We start from the raw sequence: 22,231 nt of genomic DNA, 5'->3' as shown, positions 1-22,231 counted from the left end.
TCAACTAATGGGGGATCGACATCCTCGGTATTTTTCCCTTAGCGGACGAACAGGTAAAATTTTTAATAGTAGCAATTGATTACTTCTCAAAATGGATAGAGGCATAACCCTTAGCAAAGATCGCCTCACAACAAATGATCTCCTTTATATGGAAGCATATTATCTGTAGATTCGGTATACCTCGGCACATTATCACTCATAATGGACGCCAGTTTGTCGATAAAAAATTCAACTCCTTTTTACAGAATTTAAAGATCAAACAGCATTTCTCATCAGTAGAGCACCCACAAACAAATGGGCTAGCAGAGGCCGCGAATAAGGTCATCCTACATGCCTTAAGGAAGAAACTCACTGACGTCAAAGGGCTTTGGGCCGAACTCATCCCAGAGATCATATGGGAATACAATACCACCATCCATCCAACAACAAAAGAAACACCTTTCGGCTAGTATACGGTTCCGGCGCAATAATACCTGTGGAGATCTCTCAATCCTCACTACGCACTGAAATGGGTGACCATACTACCAAGGGTGCAACTCAGCTATCCTATCTCGACCTCCTTGAAGAAGTCCGATCTTTAACAGCAATCAAATGCCGAGCTATACAACAGCACATAGCTCGGTGATACAATCGAAAGCCTCACCCAAGGTCTTTTCAAGTACACGACCTTGTGCTCAAAAATACGGAACAAGCTAGAAAACCATCAAGCCATGGCAAACTAGCAGCTAATTGGGAAGGCCCTTACCGAATTATAGAAGTCATCGGCAATGGAGCTTACCGATTACAAACCTTAGATGGTAATGATTTGCCTAATACTTGGAATGTATCATCTTTAAATTTATATTAGAGTTAAAAGTCAGGGATAGGAAAGTACTCTTTTTCCTACTACCAAGATTTTTCCCACAAAGGGTTTTGCTTGGAGAGATTTTAACGGGGCTTGCCAACCTGCGCCTTTGAAATCAAAGATTCTCCAATAAATAAATTTCTGATTTCATCAAACCACTATTTTTGCATTTCACACTTTCCCTTTATTTATAACCTTATAAATATTGTCCCACCAATCTATACTCTGAATCCGACCACTCGGAATCTACCAGTCAAACATATAGCCGATCTTACTCCGAAACTGACAATTTGAAATTCATCAGTCAAACAAGATAGCCCGATTTTACCCCGAATCTGACTATTCAGAATTTATCAATCAAACAGATTACTGATCAATACTCAAAAAACTGACTATTTGAAAATTATCAAACATTATCAATCAATCAACCCCTATTCCTAATCCGATTATTCGACATTTCACTAAAATTGGCTTACTCGGCCTTTACTGAACATTAAACATAAACCAACAACCTTATGCAAACAAAACCAACGATCATTAACATGGTCACCTATAAATATATCAAACAAAACAACCAAATAATACACATTACCTGCATATACTGGTCAATTACCAAATCCTCCACCTCGTCAGCCAAGATAACATCGGAAGGGGTCGACAAACTTCATCAGTAGTAATCATGAAGGGATAATCCTTCCCCCAAAGAGAAGAACCCTCACTCTGCTCAACAACATCATGAAATTTTTTCTGGTTATTGGTGCACGAAATTGTGATCTCAATGGCACCAACAACTTAGTACGCACAATTGTAATATAACTCTTATTCACAACTTCGCACAACTAACCAGCAAGTGCACTGGGTCGTCCAAGTAATAAATCTTACGTGAGTAAGGGTCGATCCCACGGAGATTGTCGGCTTGAAACAAGCTATGGTCATCTTGTAAATCTCAGTCAGGCGGATTCAAATGGTTATAGAGTTTTGATAATTAAAATATAAATAAACATAAAATAAAGATAGAGATACTTATGTAATTCACTGGTGGGAATTTCAGACAAGCATATGGAGATATGTGATCCCTTCTAAATCTCTGCTTTCCTACTGCCTTCATCCAATCCTTCATACTCCTTTCTATGGCAAGCTGTATGTTGGGTGTCACCGTCGTCAATGGCTACTTTCAGTCCTCTCAGTGAAAATGGTCCTCTACGATTTCCCGCTTGGCTAATCAGCTGTTGGTTCTCGATCGTGTAGGAATAGGATTTACTATCCTTTTGCGTCTGTCACCATGCCCTACAGTCGTGTGTTTGAAGCTCGTCACAGTCATCCCATCCCAGATCCTACTCGGAATACCACAAACAAGGTTTAGACTTTCTGGATCTCAAGAATGCTGCCAATTGATTCTAGCTTATACCACGAAGACTCTGATCTCAGATTCAGATGCCCCATTGTCAAAGGGGAGTCGATGTGATTTGTTGATTAGAAATCCAAGAGATATACATTCAAGCTTGTTTTCATGTAGAACGGAAGTGGTTGTCAATCACGCATTCATGAGTGAGAATGGTGATGAGTGTCACATAATAATCACATTCATCATGTTCTTGTGTGCGAATGAATATCTTAGAATAAGAATAAGCATGAATTGAATAGAAGAAAAATAGTACTTTGCATTAATATTCGAGGAACAACAGAGCTCCACACCTTAATCTATGGTGTGTAGAAACACCACCGTTGAAAATACATAAGAACAAGGTCTAGGCATGGCCAAATGGCCAGCCTCCCCAAATGACACATGAATTCAAAAATAGGGAAAAAAGACCTGATCCCAAGATCAAGGATGATCAAAAGATAATCCAAAGATGTCTAATACAATAGTAAAAGGTCTAATTTATATCAGACTAGTTACTACGGTTACAGAAATAAGTAAATGTTGCAGAAATCCACTTCCGGGCCCACTTGGTGTATTCTTGGGTTGAGCATTAAAGCTTTCACGTGTAGAGGTCTTCCTTGGAGTTAAACGCCAGTTTGTAACTTGTTTCTGGCGTTTAACTCTGCTTTGCAACTTGTTTCTGGCGTTTAACGCCAGAATATGGCAGAAATCTGGCGTTAAATGCCAGTTTGCGTCGTCTAAACTCAGGAAAAGTATAAAGTATTATATATTACTGGAAAGCCCTGGATGTCTACTTTCCAACTCAATTGAGACCGCGCCATTTGGACTTCTGTAGCTCCAAAAATTTCATTTCGAGTGCAGGGAGGTCAGAATCCATCAGCATCAGGAGTCCTTTGTTAGCCTCTGAATCAGATTTTTGCTCAGGTCTCTCAATTTCAGCCAGAAAATATCTGAAATCACAGAAAAATACACAAACTCATAGTAAAGTCCAGAAATGTGAAATTTGCTTAAAAACTAATAAAAATATACTAAAAATTGAATAAAACATACTAAAAACTATGTAAAAACAATGCCAAAAAGCGTATAAATTATCCGCTCATCACAATAGCAAACTTAAATTGTTGCTTGTCCGCAAGCAACTGAAAACAAAATAGGATAAAAAAAAGAGAATATACAATGAATCTCATAGTATCAATGAAACTTAGTTTTAATTAGAGGAGCGGGGCTTGTAGCTTTTTGCTTCTGAACAGTTTTGGCATCTCACTTTATCCCTTGAAATTCAGAATGATTGGCATCTATAGGAACTCAGAATTTTAGACAGTGTTATTGACTCTCCTAGTTCAGTATGTTGATTCTTGAACACAGCTACTTTTGAGTCTTGACCGTGGTCCTAAGCACTTTGTCTTCCAGTATTACCACCGGATACATAAATGCCACAGACACAAAACTGGGTGAACCTTTTCAGATTGTGACTCAGCTTTGCTAAAGTCCCCAGTTAGAGGTGTCCATAGTTCTTAAGCACACTCTTTTTGCTTTGGATCACGACATTAACCACTCAGTCTCAAGCTTTTCAATTGGACCTTCATGACACAAGCATATGGTTAGGGACAACTTGATTTAGCCGCTTAGGCCTGTATTTTATTTCCTTGGGCCCTCCTATCCATTAATGCTCAAAGCCTTGGATGCTTTTTACCCTTGAATTTTGGTTTTAAGGGCTATTGGCTTTTTCTGCTTGCTTTTTCTTTTTCTTCCTTTTTTTTCGCCACTTTTTTTTTTCACTGCTTTTTCTTGCTTCAAGAATCAATTTCATGATTTTTCAGATTATCAATAACATTTCTCTTTGTTCATATTTCTTTTAAGAGCCAAAAATTTTGACATTCATAAACTTCACTATAAAAATATGCACTGTTCAAGCATTCATTCAGAAAAAAGTATTGCCACCTCATCAAAATAATTAAACTAATTTCAAGATAAAATTTGAAATCCAAGTACTTCTTGTTCTTTTGTATTTAAGCACATTTTTCATTTAAGAGAGGTAAAGGATTCATGGAATTATTCATAGCTTTAAGACATAGACACTAGACACTAATGATCACGTAATAAGGACACAAACATAGATGACACAATAAAGCATAAAAACCGAAAACAGCAAAATAAATAGACAAGGAGATTAAGGAATGAGTCCACCTTAGTGAGGGTGGTGTCTTCCTCTTGAAGAACCAATGGAATGCCTAAGCTCCTCTATGTCTCTTCCTTGCCTTTGTTGCTCCTCCCTCATAGCTCTTTGATCTTCTCTAATCTCATGGAGAATGATGGAGTGCTCTTGGTGCTCCACCCTTAGTTGGTCCATGTTATAACTCAAGCCTTCCAAAGAGGTGTTGAGTTGCTCCCAATAGTTGTGTGGAGGAAATTGCATCGCTTGAGGCATCTCAAGGATTTTTTGATGAGGATATTCTTCATGCTCTTGTTGATATCCATGAATGGGCTCTCTTGTTTGCTCCATCCTTTTCTTAGTGATGGGCTTGTCCTCTTCAATGAGGATGTCTCCTTCTATGTCAATCCCAGCTAAAATGCATAGATGAAAAATGAGATGAGGAAAGGCTAACCTTGCCAAGGTGGATGACTTGTCAGCAACCTTGTAGAGTTCTAGAGATATGATCTCATGAACTTCCACTTCATCCCCAATCATGATACTATGGATCATGATGGCCCGATCCATAGTCACTTTAGATCGGTTGCTTGTAGGAATGATGGAGCGTTGGATGAACTCCAACCTTCCTCTTGGCACAGGCTTAAGGTCTGGTCTTTTTAATTGAACCGGATTGCTTCTTGAGTCTCTTTTCCATTGAGCTCCTTCCACACATATGTCCATGAGGACTTGGTCCAACCTTTGATCAAATTTGGCCCTTCTAGTGTAAGGGCGTGCATTTTCTTGCATCATTGGCAAGTGGAACGCCAACCTTATATTTTCCAGACTGAAATATAAGTATTTCCCCCAAACCATTGTAAGCCAATTCTTTTGATTCGGGTTCATACTTTGATCATGGTTCCTAGTGATCCATGCATTGGCATATAACTCTTGAACCATTAAGATTCCGACTTGTTGAATGGGATTGGTAAGAACTTCCCAACCTCTTTTTCGGATCTCATGTCGGATCTCCGGATACTCATTTTTCTTGAGCATGAAAGGGACATTAGGGATCACCTTCTTCTTGGCCACAACTTCATAGAAGTGGTCTTGATAAACCTTTGAGATGAATCTCTCCATCTCCCATGACTCAGAGGTGAAAGTTTTTGCCTTCCCTTTCCTCTTTTTAGAGGTTTTTCCGGCCTTAGGTGCCATAAATGGTTATGGAAAAACAAAAAGCAATGCTTTTACCACACCAAATTTAAAAGGTTTGCTCATCCTCGAGCAAAAGAAGAAATAAAGAAGGGGAAAAAGAAGAAAATGGAGGAGATGGAGGGAGATAGGTGGTTCGGCCAAGAGGGGGGAAAGGTGTCTGTGTTGTGTGAATATGAAGGAGTAGTGAGGGGTTTATATAGGGGTGAGGGGAGAGTTGGGTTTCGGTCATTAGGGTTGGGTTTGGGGGGGGAGTGTTTGAATTTGAAAGTGAGGTAGGTGGGGTTTTTGGGGAAGAGATATGGAGGTGATTGGTGAAGAGGTGATGGGGAAGAGTGAATGAGTTGATTGGTGAGGGGTATTTGGGGAAGACTGTTGTGGGAGGGTAGGTGGGGATCTTGTGGGGTCCACATATCCTGAGGGGTCAAGAATTTCATCCCTACTCCTTTTAGGCATGCAAAACTCCCTTACTGTGCAATCCTGGCGTTTAACGCCAGATTGCTGCTTGTTTCTGGCGTTAAACGCTAGCTTTTATTCTTTTCCTGCCGTTAAACGCCAAGCTGTAACCTGTTTCTAGCATTTAACACCAGATTGTAGCTTCTTTCTGGCATTTAACGCCAGTCTGGTGCTTCTTTCTGGCGTTTAACGCCCAGAAAGGTGCCAGACTGGGCGTTAAATGCCAATTCTGCTACCTTTACTAGTGTTTAAACGCCAGTAAGTTGCTCCTCCAGGGTGTGCTATTTTTAATGCTATTTTTTATTTTTCTTTGATTTTTTTGCAGTTATTTTTGTGACTCCACATGATCATCAACCTAAAAAAAGAAATAACATAGATAAATAAAAATTGGGTTGCCTCCCAATAAGCACTTCTTTAATGTGAATAGCTTGACAGTGAACTCTCATGGAGCTTCACAGATGTTTAGAGCATTGTTGGGACTTCCCAACACCAAACTTAGAGTTTGAATGTGGGGGTTCAACACCAAACTTAGAGTTTGGTTGTGGCCTCCCTACACCAAACTTAGAGTTTGACTGTTGGGGCTTTGTTTGACTCTACAATGAGAGAAGCTTTTCTTGCTTCCTCTCCATGGTTACAGAGGGAGATCCTTGAGTTTTGAACACAAGGTAGTCCTCATTCAGTTGAAGGACCAACTTTCCTCTGTCCATATCAATCACAACCTTTGCTGTGGCTAAGAAGGGTCTTCCAAGGATGATGGAATCATCCTCATCCTTCCCAGTGTCTAGGATTATGAAATCAACAGGGATGTAAAAGCCTTTGACTTTTACTAGCACATCCTCTACCTGTCCATAAGCCTTTTTCATGGATTTGTCTGCCATCTCTAATGAGAATTTGGCAGCCTGTACCTCAAAGATTTCCAGTTTCTCCATTACAGAGAGTGGCATTAAGTTTATGCCTGACCCCAGGTCACACAGAGCCTTCTCAAAGGTCATGGTGCCTATGGTACAGGGAATTAAGAATTTACCAGGATCCTGTTTCTTTTGAGGTAAAGTATACTGAACCAAGGTATTCAGTTCATTGGTGAGCAAGGAAGGCTCATCCTCCCAAGTCTCATTATCAAATAACTTGGCATTCAACTTCATGATTGCTCCAAGGTACTTAGCAACTTGCTCTTCATTAATATCTTCATCCTCTTCAGAGGATGAATAGTCATCAAAGCTCATGAATGGTAAAAGGAGGTTTAATAGAATCTCTATGGTCTCTAGGTGAGCCTCAGATTCCTTAGGTTCCTCAATTGGGAACTCCTTTTTGTCCAGAGGACGTCCCATGAGGTCTTCCTCACTGGGATTCACGTCCTCCTCCTCCTCTCTAGGTTCGGCCACAGCAAGTAAGGTTATGGCCTTTCACTCTCTTTTTGGATTCTCTTCTGTATTGCTTGGGAGAGTACTAGGAGGAGTTTCAGAGACTCTTTTACTCAGCTGGCCCACTTGTGCCTCTAAATTTCTAATGGAGGACCTTGTTTCATTCATGAAACATAGAGTGGCCTTAGATAGATCAGAGACTATGTTTGCTAATCAAGAGGGGCTCTGCTCAAAATTCTCTGTCTGTTGCTGAGAAGATGATGGAAAAGGCTTGCTATTGCTAAACCTGTTTCTTCCACTATTATTAAAGCCTTGTTGGGGCTTTTGTTGATCATTCCATGAGAAATTTGGATGATTTCTCCATGAGGGATTATAGGTGTTTCCATAGGCTTCACCCATGTAATTCACTTCTGCCATTGCAAGGTTCTCAGAATCATAAGCTTCTTCTTCAGAAGATGCTTCTTTAGTACTATTGGATGCATTTTGCAATCCATTCCGACTCTGAGAAATCAAATTGACTTGCTGAGTCAACAATTTGTTTTGAGCCAATATGGCATTCAGAGCATCAATTTCAAGAACTCCCTTCCTTTGAGGCGTCCCATTACTCACAGGATTTCTTTTCGAAGTGTACCTGAACTGGTTATATGCAACCATTTCAATGAGTTCCTAAACTTCTGCAGGCATTTTCTTCAAGTGAATAGATCCACCTGCAGAATGGTCCAATAACATCTTAGACAATTCAGACAGACCATCATAGAATATATCCAGGATGGTCCATTCTGAAAGCATGTCAGAAGGACACTTTTTGGTCAGTTGCTTGTATCTTTCCCAAGCTTCATAGAGGGATTCACCTTCTTTTTGTTTGAAGATTTGAACATCCACTCTAAGCTTGCTCAGCTTTTGAGGAGAAAAAAACTTGGCTAAGAAAGTCGTGACCAACATATCCCAAGAGTTCAGGCTATCTTTAGGTTGAGAGTCCAACCATATTCTAGCTCTATCTCTTGCAACAAAAATGGAAAAGCATAAGCTTGTAGACCTCAGGATCAACTCCATTAGTCTTAACAGTATCACAGATCTGCAAGAATTCAGTTAAGAACTGAAAATGATCTTCTGATGGAAGTCCATGAAACTTGCAATTCTGTTGCATCAGAGAAACTAATTGAGGCTTTAGCTCAAAATTATTTGCTCCAATGGTAGGGATTGAGATGCTTCTTGCATGAAAGTTGGAATTTGGTGCAGTAAAATCACCAAGCATCTTCCTTGCACCTCCACCATTGTTATTGGGTTCGGCCATCTCTACTTCTTTTTCGAAAATTTCAGTAAAGTCCTCTTCAGAGTATTGTGTTTTAGCTTCTCTTAGCTTCCTCTTCAGATTCCTTTCAGGTTCAGGATCTGCTTCAACAAGAATGTCCTTGTCCTTGCTCCTGCTCATATGAAAAAGAAGAGAACAGAAAAGAAGAGGAATCATCTATGTCACAGTATAGAGATTCCTTTATGTGAGTAGAAGAAGATAAGAATAGGAGAAGGAGAATAGAAGAATTCGAACACAGAGGAGAAGAGAGGGTTCGAATTTTGAGATGAAGAGAAGTGTTAGTAAATGAGTAAATAAATAGAAAAAGATGAGAGAGGGAATTCGAATATTAACTAAAAGAGAAGAAAAATATTTTTGTTTTTATTTTAATTATTAGTTAAAATTCAAAAATTAAGAGAAGAAATAAAATTAAAACTAAAATTTAAAACAATTAGTTAATTAAAAAGAATTTTGAAAAAGGGTGAGGAATTTTCGAAAATTAGAGAGAGAAAAGTAGTTAGGTGGTTTTGAAAAAGATAAGAATTAGTAAAACAAACAAAAAGTCAATTAGTTAGTTCAAAAAGATTTGAAAATCAATTTTGAAAAGATAAGAAGTTAGAAAAGATTTTTGAAATTAAAGTTTGAAAAAGATATGATTGAAAAAGATATAATTGAAATTTATTTTGAAAAAGATTTGAAAAAGAAATTTAGAAAGGTTTGATTTTTAAAATTAAAATTGATTACTTGACTAACAAGAAACTAAAAGATATGATTCTAGAATTTAAAGATTGAACCTTTCTTAACAAGAAAGTAACAAACTTCAAATTTTTGAATCAATCACATTAATTGTTAGTAAAGTTTTTGAAAATCAATTTTTAAAATTTTCGAAAATAAAATAAAAAATGAAGAAGATTTGATTTTTGAAAAAGATTTGAAAAGATAAGATTTTTAAAAATGAAATCTTGACTTGACTAACAAGAAACAACTTATTTTAAAATTTTTTGACTAAGTCAACCCAAAGATTTCAAAAATTATGAGTAAAATAAGGAAAATATATTTTTTTATTTTTTGAATTTTTAATGAAGAGAGAGAAAAACAACTAAATGACTCAAGACATGAAAATTTTGGATTAAAACAAGTGATGCATGCAAGAACACTATGAATGTCAAGATGAACACTAAGAACACTTTGAAGATCATGATGAACATCAAGAACTTATTTTTGAAAAATTTTCAAGAAAAAAAAACATGCAAGACACCAAACTTAAAATTTTTTAATGTTTAGACACTATGAATGGAAAAATGCATATAAAAAACAACAAAAGACACAAAACAAGAAAATATGAAGATCAAACAAGAAGACTTATCAAGAACAACTTGAAGATCATGAAGAACACCATGCATGAGTTTTCGAAAATTTTTGAGAAACATAAAAATATGCAATTTACACCAAACTTAAAAATTGACTCTAGACTCAAACAAAAAACACAAAATATTTTTAATTTTATGATTTTATAATTTTTTTGTATTTTTTCGAAATTTTTTGGAAAAATGAAAACAAAGACAAATTTTGAAAGATTTTGAAAACTTTTTGAAAATAAAATAAAACAAGAAGAAAATTACCTAATCTAAGCAACAAGATGAACCATCAGTTGTCCAAACTCGAATAATCCCCGGCAACGGCGCCAAAAACTTGGTGCACGAAATTGTGATCTCAATGGCGCCAACAACTTGGTATGCACAATTGTAATATCACTTTTGTTCACAACTTCGCACAACTAACCAGCAAGTGCACTGGGTCGTCCAAGTAATAAACCTTACGTGAGTAAGGGTCAATCCCACAGAGATTGTTGGCTTGGAGTAAGCTATGGTCATCTGGTAAATCACAGTCAGGCGGATTCAAATGGTTATAGAGTTTTGATAATTTAAATATAAATAAACATAAAATAAAGATAGAGATACTTATGTAATTCATTGGTGGGAATTTCAGATAAGCATATGGAGATGCGTTATCCCTTCTGAATCTCTACTTTTATACTGCCTTCATCCAATCCTTCATACTCCTTTCTATGGCAAGCTGTATGTTAGGTGTCACCGTTGTCAATGGCTACTTTGTGTCCTCAGTGAAAATGGTCCTCTACGGTTATCCGTATGGCTAATCAGCTGTTGGTTCTCGATCGTGTAGGAATAGGATTTACTATCCTTTTGCGTCTGTCACCATGCCCTACAGTCGCAAGTTTGAAGCTCGTCACAGTCATCCCATCCCAGATCCTACTCGAAATACCACAGACAAGGTTTAGACTTTTTGGATTTCAACAATGCTGCCAATTGATTCTAGCTTATACTACAAAGACTCTGATCTCGGATTCAGATGCCCCATTGTCAGAGGGGAGTCGATGTGAATCGTTGATTAGAAATCCAAGAGATATACATTCAAGCTTGTTTTCATCTAGAACGGAAGTGGTTGTCAATCACGTGTTCATGAGTGAGAATGGTGATGAGTGTCACATAATCATCATATTCATCATGTTCTTGTGTGCGAATGAATATCTTAGAATAAGAATAAGCATGAATTGAATAGAAGAACAATAGTACTTTTCATTAATACTCAAGGAACAGCAGAGCTCCACACCTTAATCTATGGTGTGTAGAAACTCCACCGTTGAAAATACATAAGAACAAGGTCTAGGCATGGCCGAATGGCCAGCCTCCCCAAATGACATATGAATTCGAAAATAGGGAAAAAAGACCTGCTCCCAAGATCAAGGATGATCAAAAGATAATCCAAAGATGTCTAATACAATAGTAAAAGGTCCTATTTATATCAAACTAGTTACTAGGGTTACAGAAATAAGTAAATGATGCAGAAATCCACTTCCGGGCCCACTGGTGTGTACTTGGGCTGAGCATTGAAGCTTTCATGTGTAGAGGTCTTCCTTGGAGTTAAACACCAGTTTGTAACTTGTTTTTGGCGTTTAACTCTGCTTTGCAACTTGTTTTTGGCGTTTAACGCTAGAATAGGGCAAAAAGCTGGCGTTAAACGCCAGTTTGTGTCATCTAAACTCGGGCAAAGTATGAACTATTATATATGGCTGGAAATTCTTGGATGTCTACTTTCCAACGCATTTGAGAGCATGCTATTTGGACTCCTGTAGCTCCAAAAATTTTATTTCGAGTGCAGGGAGGTCAGAATCCATCATCATCAGCAGTCCTTTGTCAGCCTCTGAATCAGATTTTTGCTCAGGTCCCTCAATTTCAGCCAGAAAATTTCTGAAATTACAGAAAAACGCACAAACTCATAGTAAAGTCTAGAAATGTGAATTTTGCTTAAAAACTAATAAAAATATACTAAAAATTGAATAAAAATATTAAAACTATGTAAAAACAATGCCAAAAAGCGTATAAATTATCCGCTCATCAGTTATCATAAAACTTCTGTACTTCCTCTATTGGAACTTCTAGCCCATCATCAGAATCTTTTGACAGATCCACCACGTTAGCTTTCTTCCTTTTTAAAATTACTTTTTTCCTCCTCGGCTTTGGTTGGTCAACTTCGCTAGTTCCGACCTTCTCCACTTTTGACGAAGATCCCTGTTTGTCAAGACCTTTACTCTTCACCCGAGCTCTCAGACTCGCATCAGATACACCAGGATATTTACCACCTACAAAGAAAACAAAATCAAACATTTGTCACAAATATCAACAACGATACAATAACCGAATTGAAATCCTTACCCAAATAATCTATAACAGTCACCTTATTTTCCTCCCACTGCAGCTGATCGTATATAGAAATTAACTCTTTCCAATCAACAACCTTAGTCAAATATTGAATTATACCAAAGAGGAAAATTTTTTCCCAAATGCTCATCAACATAGAACGGAAAGTCACCTTCCGAATTACTCACCTTAATATACATTTCTTTGAAGTTCTTAGATGACTTATAGAGCTTAAATATGCCAAACCTCGATGAACAGTTCAGATTCACCCAACCACCTTTCCAGACACCTTTCACTTGAAACAAAGAGAAAAATAGCTCCACTGATGGAATTTCTTCCAAAAACTCCATAAGAATTTCAAACGCACAAAGGAAAGCCCACCCATTGGGATGCAGTTGAGAAGGTACGCAGTTCAACTACTTTAGCACCTGACACTGAAAATCACTAAAGGGAAGTTTCACCCTCAGTTCCTCCAACACATAGTTATACATAAAGAAATGTTCAAAACCCTCCCTCCTGTGAAAAACCCTATCATTTTCAAAGCATGGAAGTAACTCCAATTGTACTCCAGAGCCAGACCTCACAACCCTAGCCTTGTCTATCTCATTCACAGCACCCACATTAAGAAACAATGAAACACGACTCCTCACATCGTCATTTACCCAGTCGTAAGACCAATCTATCTTCCCCTTTTTCTCTTTCTCAAAACTCATTCAAAAATAGCAGTGAAGAAGAAGAAGAAAAGAAAATGAACCACGGAATCTAAAATGAGAAGACAAGAAAAAAGATTAACACATACCTCTTTTACTCTTTTTTTTGTTCCAAATGCCTCAGAAAGAATAACACAACAAACATGCAAACATTCAAGATTCCAAAGTGTTTTAATTAACATACTTAAACCAAAATTTCAGTTCCACTTCCTCCTATCCAATCAGTTACATCAAACCCAATGAGCCTGCATTGGAAACAGGCACGCTCATTAAACTTTCATTTATCACTTTCTCTCTCCTAATCATGTCAATCTATAGTTTCAATAACTGTTTAATAAAGCACCTTGATCTGGGGGCTTCAAGGGCAACCCAAACTCGCCGAGCTACATCCTCCCTTAATAGCCGACTCAGAACTCATTAAAAGCTCAACCTGCTTCATTAAACATATTCCCAGGCTAAACTTGGGGCCTATGATCCGGTCGTTACATATCCGAGGTTATAACTCGACATTATGTGTCATAAGTCGGCAAGCTGGCATTAAATTTCGAAACGGACTACATATTGGAATCGAAACATTCGATTAGATTTCATCACCTTATTATTACTCTTCAATTTAGACAATAAAACAGAAATATAACCGACCTGTTCTTCTTCACTTATAAAAGGTATAGTCTTCTATCTTAAAGGAACACATTGAATTATCAATACTGACTTAAGTTTCGGAGTGCCTTTGCAGGTACATTCCCCCTTTTTCTTGTTCATACTCTGCACGATTGGACATCTTCCAAGGCGAAAAGATCGGACTGTCCCAAGGCTTATAAATCAGCATCGAAGATAATAACTCGGCGCTGATTCCCAGCAGCCGAGCTCCCCTCCAAGTATCCATACAGGAACACATATAATAAAATAGAACAAAAGATAAACAAATAAATAATAAGGATCACTAAATTGAGAATAAAATAAAATATATAAATTTATGAAGAGAATAAAAAATTAGATTAATACCTAAACTATGATTGTTTGAATTAAAATGGTTTAATTACTCTATTAGTCTCTATAGTTTCACCAAATTTTTAATTAGATCCCTATATTTTTTTCCGTTCAATTAGATCTCTACACTACTTTTAATTTTATAATTACGTCATTTTCATGATAAAAATGTTAAAATTAACATAATATTTTTACCAAAATACACGCAGTCAAATATTTAATTAAATTTTTAATTATAAATACCTTCAATTTACGAAAAAATATTTAGTTAACTATAATATTTTTTTATACGAGGAAGGACTTAATTACAAAATTAAAGTAGTGTAGGGACCCAATCGAAAGGAAAAAAAAGTATAGGGACCTAATTAAAAATTTTAAAACTATAGGGACCAATAGAGTAATTAAACCAATTAAAATTTGTAATTGAAAATGTCAAAAAGAGAAACAATGAAATTAAAAGATACATAGAGTTATAGAGAGTTATACCTTTTGATGAAAAGAAGATGACCACTAAAAAAAAATAGAAAAACAAGGTTGAAACTAAGGACTTGTTTCGGTAAGCTTCTAAGAAAAGACTTTTTTTTTTAATTATCTTTTTTTAAAAGTTTTTATAGAAAAATAAAAGTAATTTTATATTTGGATATCTCATTCCAAAAGATCTTTTTATCTATCAATTATGTTTGGGTATAACAATATAAAAGTACCTTTTTGTTTATTTAATAAATGAAAAACATCTTTTTTTTTAATGAAAAAAGATCTTTTAAAAAAAGATATAAATTACAACTTCTCAAAAAAGATATTTTTTATTTTTCTAGTATTTTTACTTTTACTACTAAAAATTTGCCAAACACACTAAAATATAAAAAAGATATTTTTTATTGAAAAAAGATATTTTTTATCAAGATAATAGCGCCCAGACAAGTACTAAGAAGAGGATTTAAGAGAATAAAAAAGTGATAACGAATGAAATTTAAAATGGGAAAAAGACTAAATTTAATTAAGTTAATTAATAGTTAAAATAATAGAAAGATAAAATGAATTTAAAATTTTAAATAATTGAACTAAATTTATTTGTAATGATATCATTTAAAATTTAAAATAAAAATATATTAAATATATATATATATATATATATTAAAAAAATTAAAATAAGAGTGGTGCAAGTGCCCCTTCATTATACTACGTGAATCCGTCCCAGGGTTCAACTCTATAACAAAAATTATTTGGAGTAACTAATATATAATAACTATTATATATCTTATTTAACTTATATTTTTATAATGATTATATATTTATTATTATTATTATATATTATAATAATAATTATATATTTTTTACAATCATTAAAATTTTTAATGACAAAACATAAAATAATTAATATCCAATTATTGATAAAAATATTATAAATTATCATTAAAAGTAATTTTTTTAGAAGTGCAAGCAGTTACATATGCTAGCCGTAAGTAATATACTAGTACATATACTTCTCAAAGTTTGGCTGGCTTGCCTTATTAGTTAGTTATTTAATTAACTAACTAGCATACATGTTATATGTAAAAAAATGCCAAGTAAAAGAAACAATCAATATCTAAATTAGGTATGATCTATTTAAAAATATTTACATATATTGTTTTCTCAATTTTTTACAATAAAGTTGTTACGGCCTGGCCCAAACATCATGCGGGCCGACCCGACCCATAGGCCACCCGATCCGAACGGTCGGGTGCGAGGCGCTCAACCACCGACCTGGACACGCGTCCTTGACAGCTCTCTACTACAGCTGTATGGGGAAGCTTCGAGGAAGGTGGGTCTGCCCTTGCGGGACCCACTTCTGACACGGTATATAAAGGGAGTGTCCTATCCCTCCCCCAAGGTACGTCACACATATCACTTTACCCCTAGAGCGTAATGACTGACTAGAGCGTCGGAGTGTCTTTATAGGTAACACCCCCTCCACGCGAAGAACTCGGGATGTCGGTTACTCCATATTCAGCCCCACAACCCGGAACCAGGCCGTACCCCTCCACTTCAACCCGAAGATCCCTCCGAACCGTCCGGTACCCGACAAACCGAACATTGGCGCCGTCTGTGGGGAACGCCTAAATGGACGTTATAGCAGGTGCTGTGGACCCGGGCGGCAGGGCCAATCCGAGGGGCGCAGCCTCTGTGGCTTCCTCCCGGGGACACACGAGGTTCCCTCCTCGACGACCCGAGCCATCTTCACGATCCCAAGAGAGACGTCCCTTCGGGAGAACTGGCAGTGATAGCGCCAGGATAATGCAGGAACTGCGCCATAAGGTGCAGAACCTGGAGCGCCAGCTAGCAGATCAAGAGCACCGTCAACAAACTTCCGATCCCAACTATTCTCTGTCTCCCGAGAGCTGGGAAATAACTTCTCACAGAAGTCGCTCCTAGCGCACACCCACCTCAAGATCTTAATCTGAAAGTAGCCGGGAAGACCGGGAACGCCCAAAAAGACGGCATGACCCTTTGATCTACGCCCGATCTAGAGGGACTCGTGCCATTGGGCGAGATCGGGAATACGACAGAGAAAGAACGAGGAGAACGCGACGACCCGTGATCATGGGAGCAACCCCCTTCCACCATTCCATCCTCGAGGTCTGGCTACCAAAGCACTTTGAAAAGCCGACGGATATGAGGTACGATGGAACTCAAGACCCACAGGAGCATCTAACGGCCTTCGAGGCCAGAATGAATTTGGAGTGGGTAGGCGATGAAGTCAGGTGTCACGCTTTCCCGGTCACCCTGGCAGGACCTGCAATACGGTGGTTTAATAGCCTCCCGCAAGGTTCTATCGCCAGGTTCTCGGACATTAGCCGCACTTTCTTGGCCCAATTCACTACCCAAATCGTGAAGGTGAAACACCCAATCAACTTACTCGGGGTGACACAAAGGCCCGGCGAGCCGACCAGAAAATATTTGGACCGATTCAATGATGAGTGTTTGGAGATTGACGGCCTAACCGACTCGGTGGCCACTTTGTGTTTGACGAACAGACTTCTGAATGAGGATTTCAGGAAGCATCTCACCACGAAGTCAGTGTGGACGATGCATGAGATCCAAAGCGTAGCCATGGAATATATCAACGATGAAGAAGTCAGTCAAGTCGTGGCTGCCAACAAGCAGCAGCCCTCCTATAATCAACCTCGGCAGCACGGTGGCGGAGAAAGGCAGAAGGAGCACGCAAGAAACGGCGGTCCGGGCAAGACATCCAGGCCGTTTACTAGAGTCGGGAAGTTCACCAATTACACCCATCTCACCGTCCCATCATAGAAGTTTATCAGCAGATAGATCAGAAGGGAATCTTGTCGAAGCCCCGACCTCTAAAGGACCGAACCGGGGGGAATAAGAGCCTCTATTGTGATTATCATAAGGGCTATGGACATAAGACGCAGAATTGCTTCGACCTAAAGGACGCGCTATAACAAGCGATCCGGGACGGAAAACTAGCCAAATTTTCCCACCTCATCAGAGACCCGAGGAGACGAGATCGCGACCGCGAGGGAGAGGACAAGAGCTGCGCGGTGAAGCGACGTCACGAGCCCAATGACCACGAACACGGTCTCACAATATTAAATGTAGTTATTGGAAGAGACGTAGCTCCAAGGTCGAAGTCGGCGCACAAGAAGGACACTAAAGTCTTGACGGTCTCGTTGTCTAGCCCCGCGCCAAGTGCCAAGAGGACTCTACCCATATCATTCGGTCCAGACGACCAATGGTTTGATGAGATAGCGGAAAACCCTCCGATGGTTATCACAACCAGAGTGGGAATCGGCCTGATTAAACGGATCCTCGTAGACACCGGTGCCGATTCGAATATCATGTTCCGTAACGTGTTCGACGCTCTGGGCCTTCGAGATGCCGATTTAAAGATGCACCAGCACGGTGTGGTAGGCTTGGGCGAACACTTCATCAAGCCCGATGGGACAATCTCCCTTTTGACATCTATAGGACTAGGACAAGGAAGAAGATCGGTAATGGCGGAGTTCGTGGTTCTTCGAGACTCCACGGCCTACAATGTCATCCTGGGGAGAAAGACCATCAACGATCTCGAGGCAGTGATCAGTACGAAGATGTTGGTGATGAAGTTCATCACTAGTAACGGGTGTGTGGGATCCATAAGGGGAGACCTAGAAACGGCAGTTGCTTGCGACAATGCCAGTCTCTCCTTAAGGAAAAAGTCCAAAGAGGCGTCGGGAGTATTTCTCGCCGACCTGGACACCCGGGTTGACGACAAGCCCAGACCTGAGCCAGAAGGTGACTTAGAAAAGTTTAGGATCGGTGACACAGAGGAGAAGTTCACATTCGTGAACAGAAACCTCTCACACGACCTGAAGGAACCCCTAATGGAAATGATCAGGGCTAACGGCGACCTATTTGCTTGGATGCCAGCCGACATGCCGGGGATAGACACCCAGCTCATGTCACATCACTTGGCCGTTAGGGCAGAGGCCAAACCGGTGGCACAAAGGAGAAGGAAAATATCACAAGAAAGAGCAGAGGAGGTGGCCAGGCACACAGCCAGTCTCCTCGAAGCAGGATTTATCCGGGAACTCAACTACTTGACCTGGCTGTCGAACGTAGTTCTGGTAAGAAAACACAATGAAAAATGGAGGATGTGTGTAGATTATTCCGACCTTAACAAGGCATGTCCCAAGGACTGCTACCCCTTGGCCAACATTGATTCGCTCGTCGACACGGCGGCGGGATATCGGTATCTGAGCTTTATGGATGCTTATTCTGGCTACAACCAGATACCGATGCACCGGCTTGACGAAGAAAAAATAGCGTTCATAATGCCGGGGTGAATATACTGCTACAAGGTAATGCCGTTTGGCCTGAAGAACTGATGAGCGGATAATTTATACGCTTTTTGGCATTGTTTTTAGGTAGTTTTTAGTATGATCTAGTTACTTTTAGGGATGTTTTCATTATTTTTTATGATAAATTCACATTTTTGGACTTTACTATGAGTTTGTGTGTTTTTCTGTGATTTCAAGTATTTTCTGGCTGAAATTGAGGGACCTGAGCAAAACTCTGATAGGAGGCTGACAAAGGACTGCTGATGTTGTTGGAATCTGACCTCCCTGCACTCAAAATGGATTTTCTGGAGCTACAGAACTCCAAATGGCACGCTCTCAACGACGTTAGAAATTAGACATCCAGAGCTTTCCAGAAATATATAATAGTCCATACTTTATTCGTAATTAGATGACTTAAACTGGCGCTCAACGCCAGTTCCATGCTGCATCCTAGAGTCAAACGCCAGAAACACGTAACGAACCAGAGTTGAACGCCCAAAACACGTTACAACTTGGCGTTCAACTCCAAGATAAGCCTCAGCTCGTGTAAAGATCAAGCTCAGCCCAAGCACACACCAAGTGGGCCCCGGAAGTGGATTTCTGCATCAATTACTTACTTCTGTAAACCCTAGTAGCTAGTCTAGTATAAATAGGACGTTTTACTATTGTATTAGACATCTTTGGTCTCAGTTTTATTTTATTATTCATCTTAGGAGACTATTGATCAAGTTTTGGGGGCTGGCCATTCGGCCATGCCTGGACCTTCATCACTTATGTATTTTCAACGGTGGAGTTTCTACACACCATAGATTAAGGGTGTGGAGCTCTGCTGTACCTCGAGTTTTAATGCAAGTACTACTATTTTCTATTCAGTTCAACTTATTCTTATTCTAAGATATTCGTTGCACTTCAACATGATGAATATGATGATCCGTGACACTCATCATCATTCTCACCTATGAACGCGTGACTGACAACCACTTCCGTTCTACCTTAGACCGGACGCATATCTCTTGGATTCCTTAATCAGAATCTTTGTGGTATAAGCTAGAATTGATGGCGGCATTCATGGGAATCCGAAAAGTCTAACCTTGTCTGTGGTATTCCGAGTAGGATTCCGGGATTGAATGACTGTGACAAGCTTCAAACTCGCGATTGCTGGGCGTGATGACAAACGCAAAAGAATCAAGGGATTCTATTCCAACATGATTGAGAACCGATAGATGATTAGCCGTGCTGTGACAGAGCATTTGGACCATTTTTACTGAGAGGATGGGATGTAGCCATTGACACCGGTGATGCCCTACATACAGCTTGCCATAGAAAGGAGTGACAAAGATTGGATAAAGATAGTAGAAAAGCAAAGATTCAGAAGGAACACGGCACCTCCATACACCTATCTGAAATTCCCACCATTGGATTACATGAGTAATTTTATCTTTATTTTTTATTTAATTTATTATTATTATTTGAAAAACCAATAATCTCTTAAATTAGTTAAATCCGCCTGACTGGGATTTACAAGATGACCATAGCTTGCTTCATACCAACAATCTCTGTGGGATCGACCCTTACTCACGTAAGGTATTACTTGGACGACCCAGTACACTTGCTGGTTAGTTGTGCGGAGTTGTGACAAAGTGTAATTTATGTTTGAGAGCACCAAGTCTTTGGAGCCATTGTTGATGATCACAATTTTGTGCACTAAGTTTTTGGCGCCGTTGCCGGGGATTGTTCGAGTATGGACAACTGACGGTTCGTCTTGTTGCTCAGATTAGGTAATTTTCTTTTTATTCTCTTTTCAAAAAGTTTTCAAAAATATTTTTCAAAATTTTTCCCTTTGTTTTGAAAATTTTTCAAAATTTTTTTTTAGAATGAATTCTAGTGTTTCATGAAGCAGGTTGAAGCTTGGCTGGTTGTAAAGCCATGTCTAATTCCTGGGATTTTGATTGAGGACTATGAATTCATTACTTCCTTTTTCCAAAATATGTTTTCGAAAAATTTATTAAGAAAATACAAAAAATCATAAAATCATAAAAATCAAAAATATTTTGTGTTTCTTGTTTGAGTTTTGAGTCAATTTTTAAGTTTGGTGTCAATTGCATGTTTTAAAAATTATTATGTATTTTTCAAAAAATTCAAGCATTCATAGTGTTCTTCATGATCTTCAAGTTGTTCTTGGTAAATCTTCTTGTTTGATCTTGATGTTTTCTTGTTTTGTGTCTTTTATTGTTTTTCATATGCATTTTTGCATTCATAGTATCCATGCATTAAAGAATTTTAAGTTTGGTGTCTTGCATGTTTTCTTTGCATTAAAAATTTTTTCAAAAATATGTTCTTGATGTTCATCATGATCTTCAAAGTGTTCTTGGTGTTCATCTTGACATTCATAGTGTTCTTGCATGCATCATGAGTTTTGATTCATAATTTTCATGTTGTGAGTCATTTTTGTTGTTTTTCTCTCTCATCATTAAAAATTCAAAAATAAAAAAATATCTTTTCCTTATTTCTCTCCTAATTTTCGAAAATTTGAGTTGACTTAGTAAAAAATTTTTAAAATTAGTTGTTTCTCATAAGTCAAGTCAAATTTTAAATTTTAAAAATCCTATCTTTTCAAAAAGTTTTTTCAGAAATCAAATCTTTTTCATTTTTATCTTATTAATTTCAAAAATTTTAAAATTATTTTCAAAATCTTTTTCTTAATTTTATTTCAAATTTTCGAAATTATACTAACAATTAATGTGATTGATTCAAAAATTTGAAGTTTGTTACTTTCTTGTTAAGAAAGGTTCAATCTTTAAATTCTAGAATCATATCTTTTAGTTTCTTGTTAGTTAAGTAATTAATTTTAATTTTAAAAATTTAATCTTTTTCAAAATATCTTTTTCTTAAAAATCATATCTTTTTTATATATCTTTTTCTCATATCTTTTATATCATATCTTTTTCAAAAATTTGATTTTAAAATATCTTATCTAACCTCTTATCTTCTTACCTTTCAAATTTGATTTTAATATCTTTTTCAACTAACTAATTAACTTTTTGTTTGTTTCTTATCTTTTTCAAAACCACCTAACTACTTCCCCCTCTCTAATTTTCGAAAATATCTCATCCCTTTTTCAAAATTCTTTTTAAATTAATTGATTGTTTTAAATTTTAATTTTAATTCTATCTTATCTTTAATTTTCGAAAATCACTAACTCCTTTTCAAAATTAATTTTCGAATTCTCTATCTCATCTTCTTCTATTTATTTATTTATTTACTAACACTTCTCTTCACCTCTCTTTATCTCCAATCACTTTCTCTATCCTTA

General features: G+C 37.7%; 1 protein-coding gene and 1 non-coding gene across 2 annotated transcripts; both read left to right on the top strand.

Annotated features, from left to right (window-relative positions):
• Positions 1-8,168: 8,168 nt before the first annotated feature.
• Positions 8,169-8,276, top strand: LOC130977436 (small nucleolar RNA R71). Its single transcript, XR_009085126.1, has one exon. It is a non-coding gene; the product is annotated as a small nucleolar RNA R71 (small nucleolar RNA).
• Positions 8,277-16,678: 8,402 nt separating this feature from the next.
• Positions 16,679-17,389, top strand: LOC130975330 (uncharacterized). The gene has a single exon (XM_057900139.1). It carries the CDS (start codon positions 16,679-16,681, stop codon positions 17,387-17,389), a length of 711 nt encoding a protein of 236 aa, XP_057756122.1.
• Positions 17,390-22,231: the final 4,842 nt, after the last annotated feature.

Source organism: Arachis stenosperma, chromosome 4 (genome assembly GCF_014773155.1).
Source record: "Arachis stenosperma cultivar V10309 chromosome 4, arast.V10309.gnm1.PFL2, whole genome shotgun sequence".
Lineage (NCBI taxonomy): Eukaryota > Viridiplantae > Streptophyta > Magnoliopsida > Fabales > Fabaceae > Arachis > Arachis stenosperma.
The sequence above is the reverse complement of the archived record's forward strand: the minus strand, read 5'-3'. Positions and strand labels throughout refer to the sequence as shown.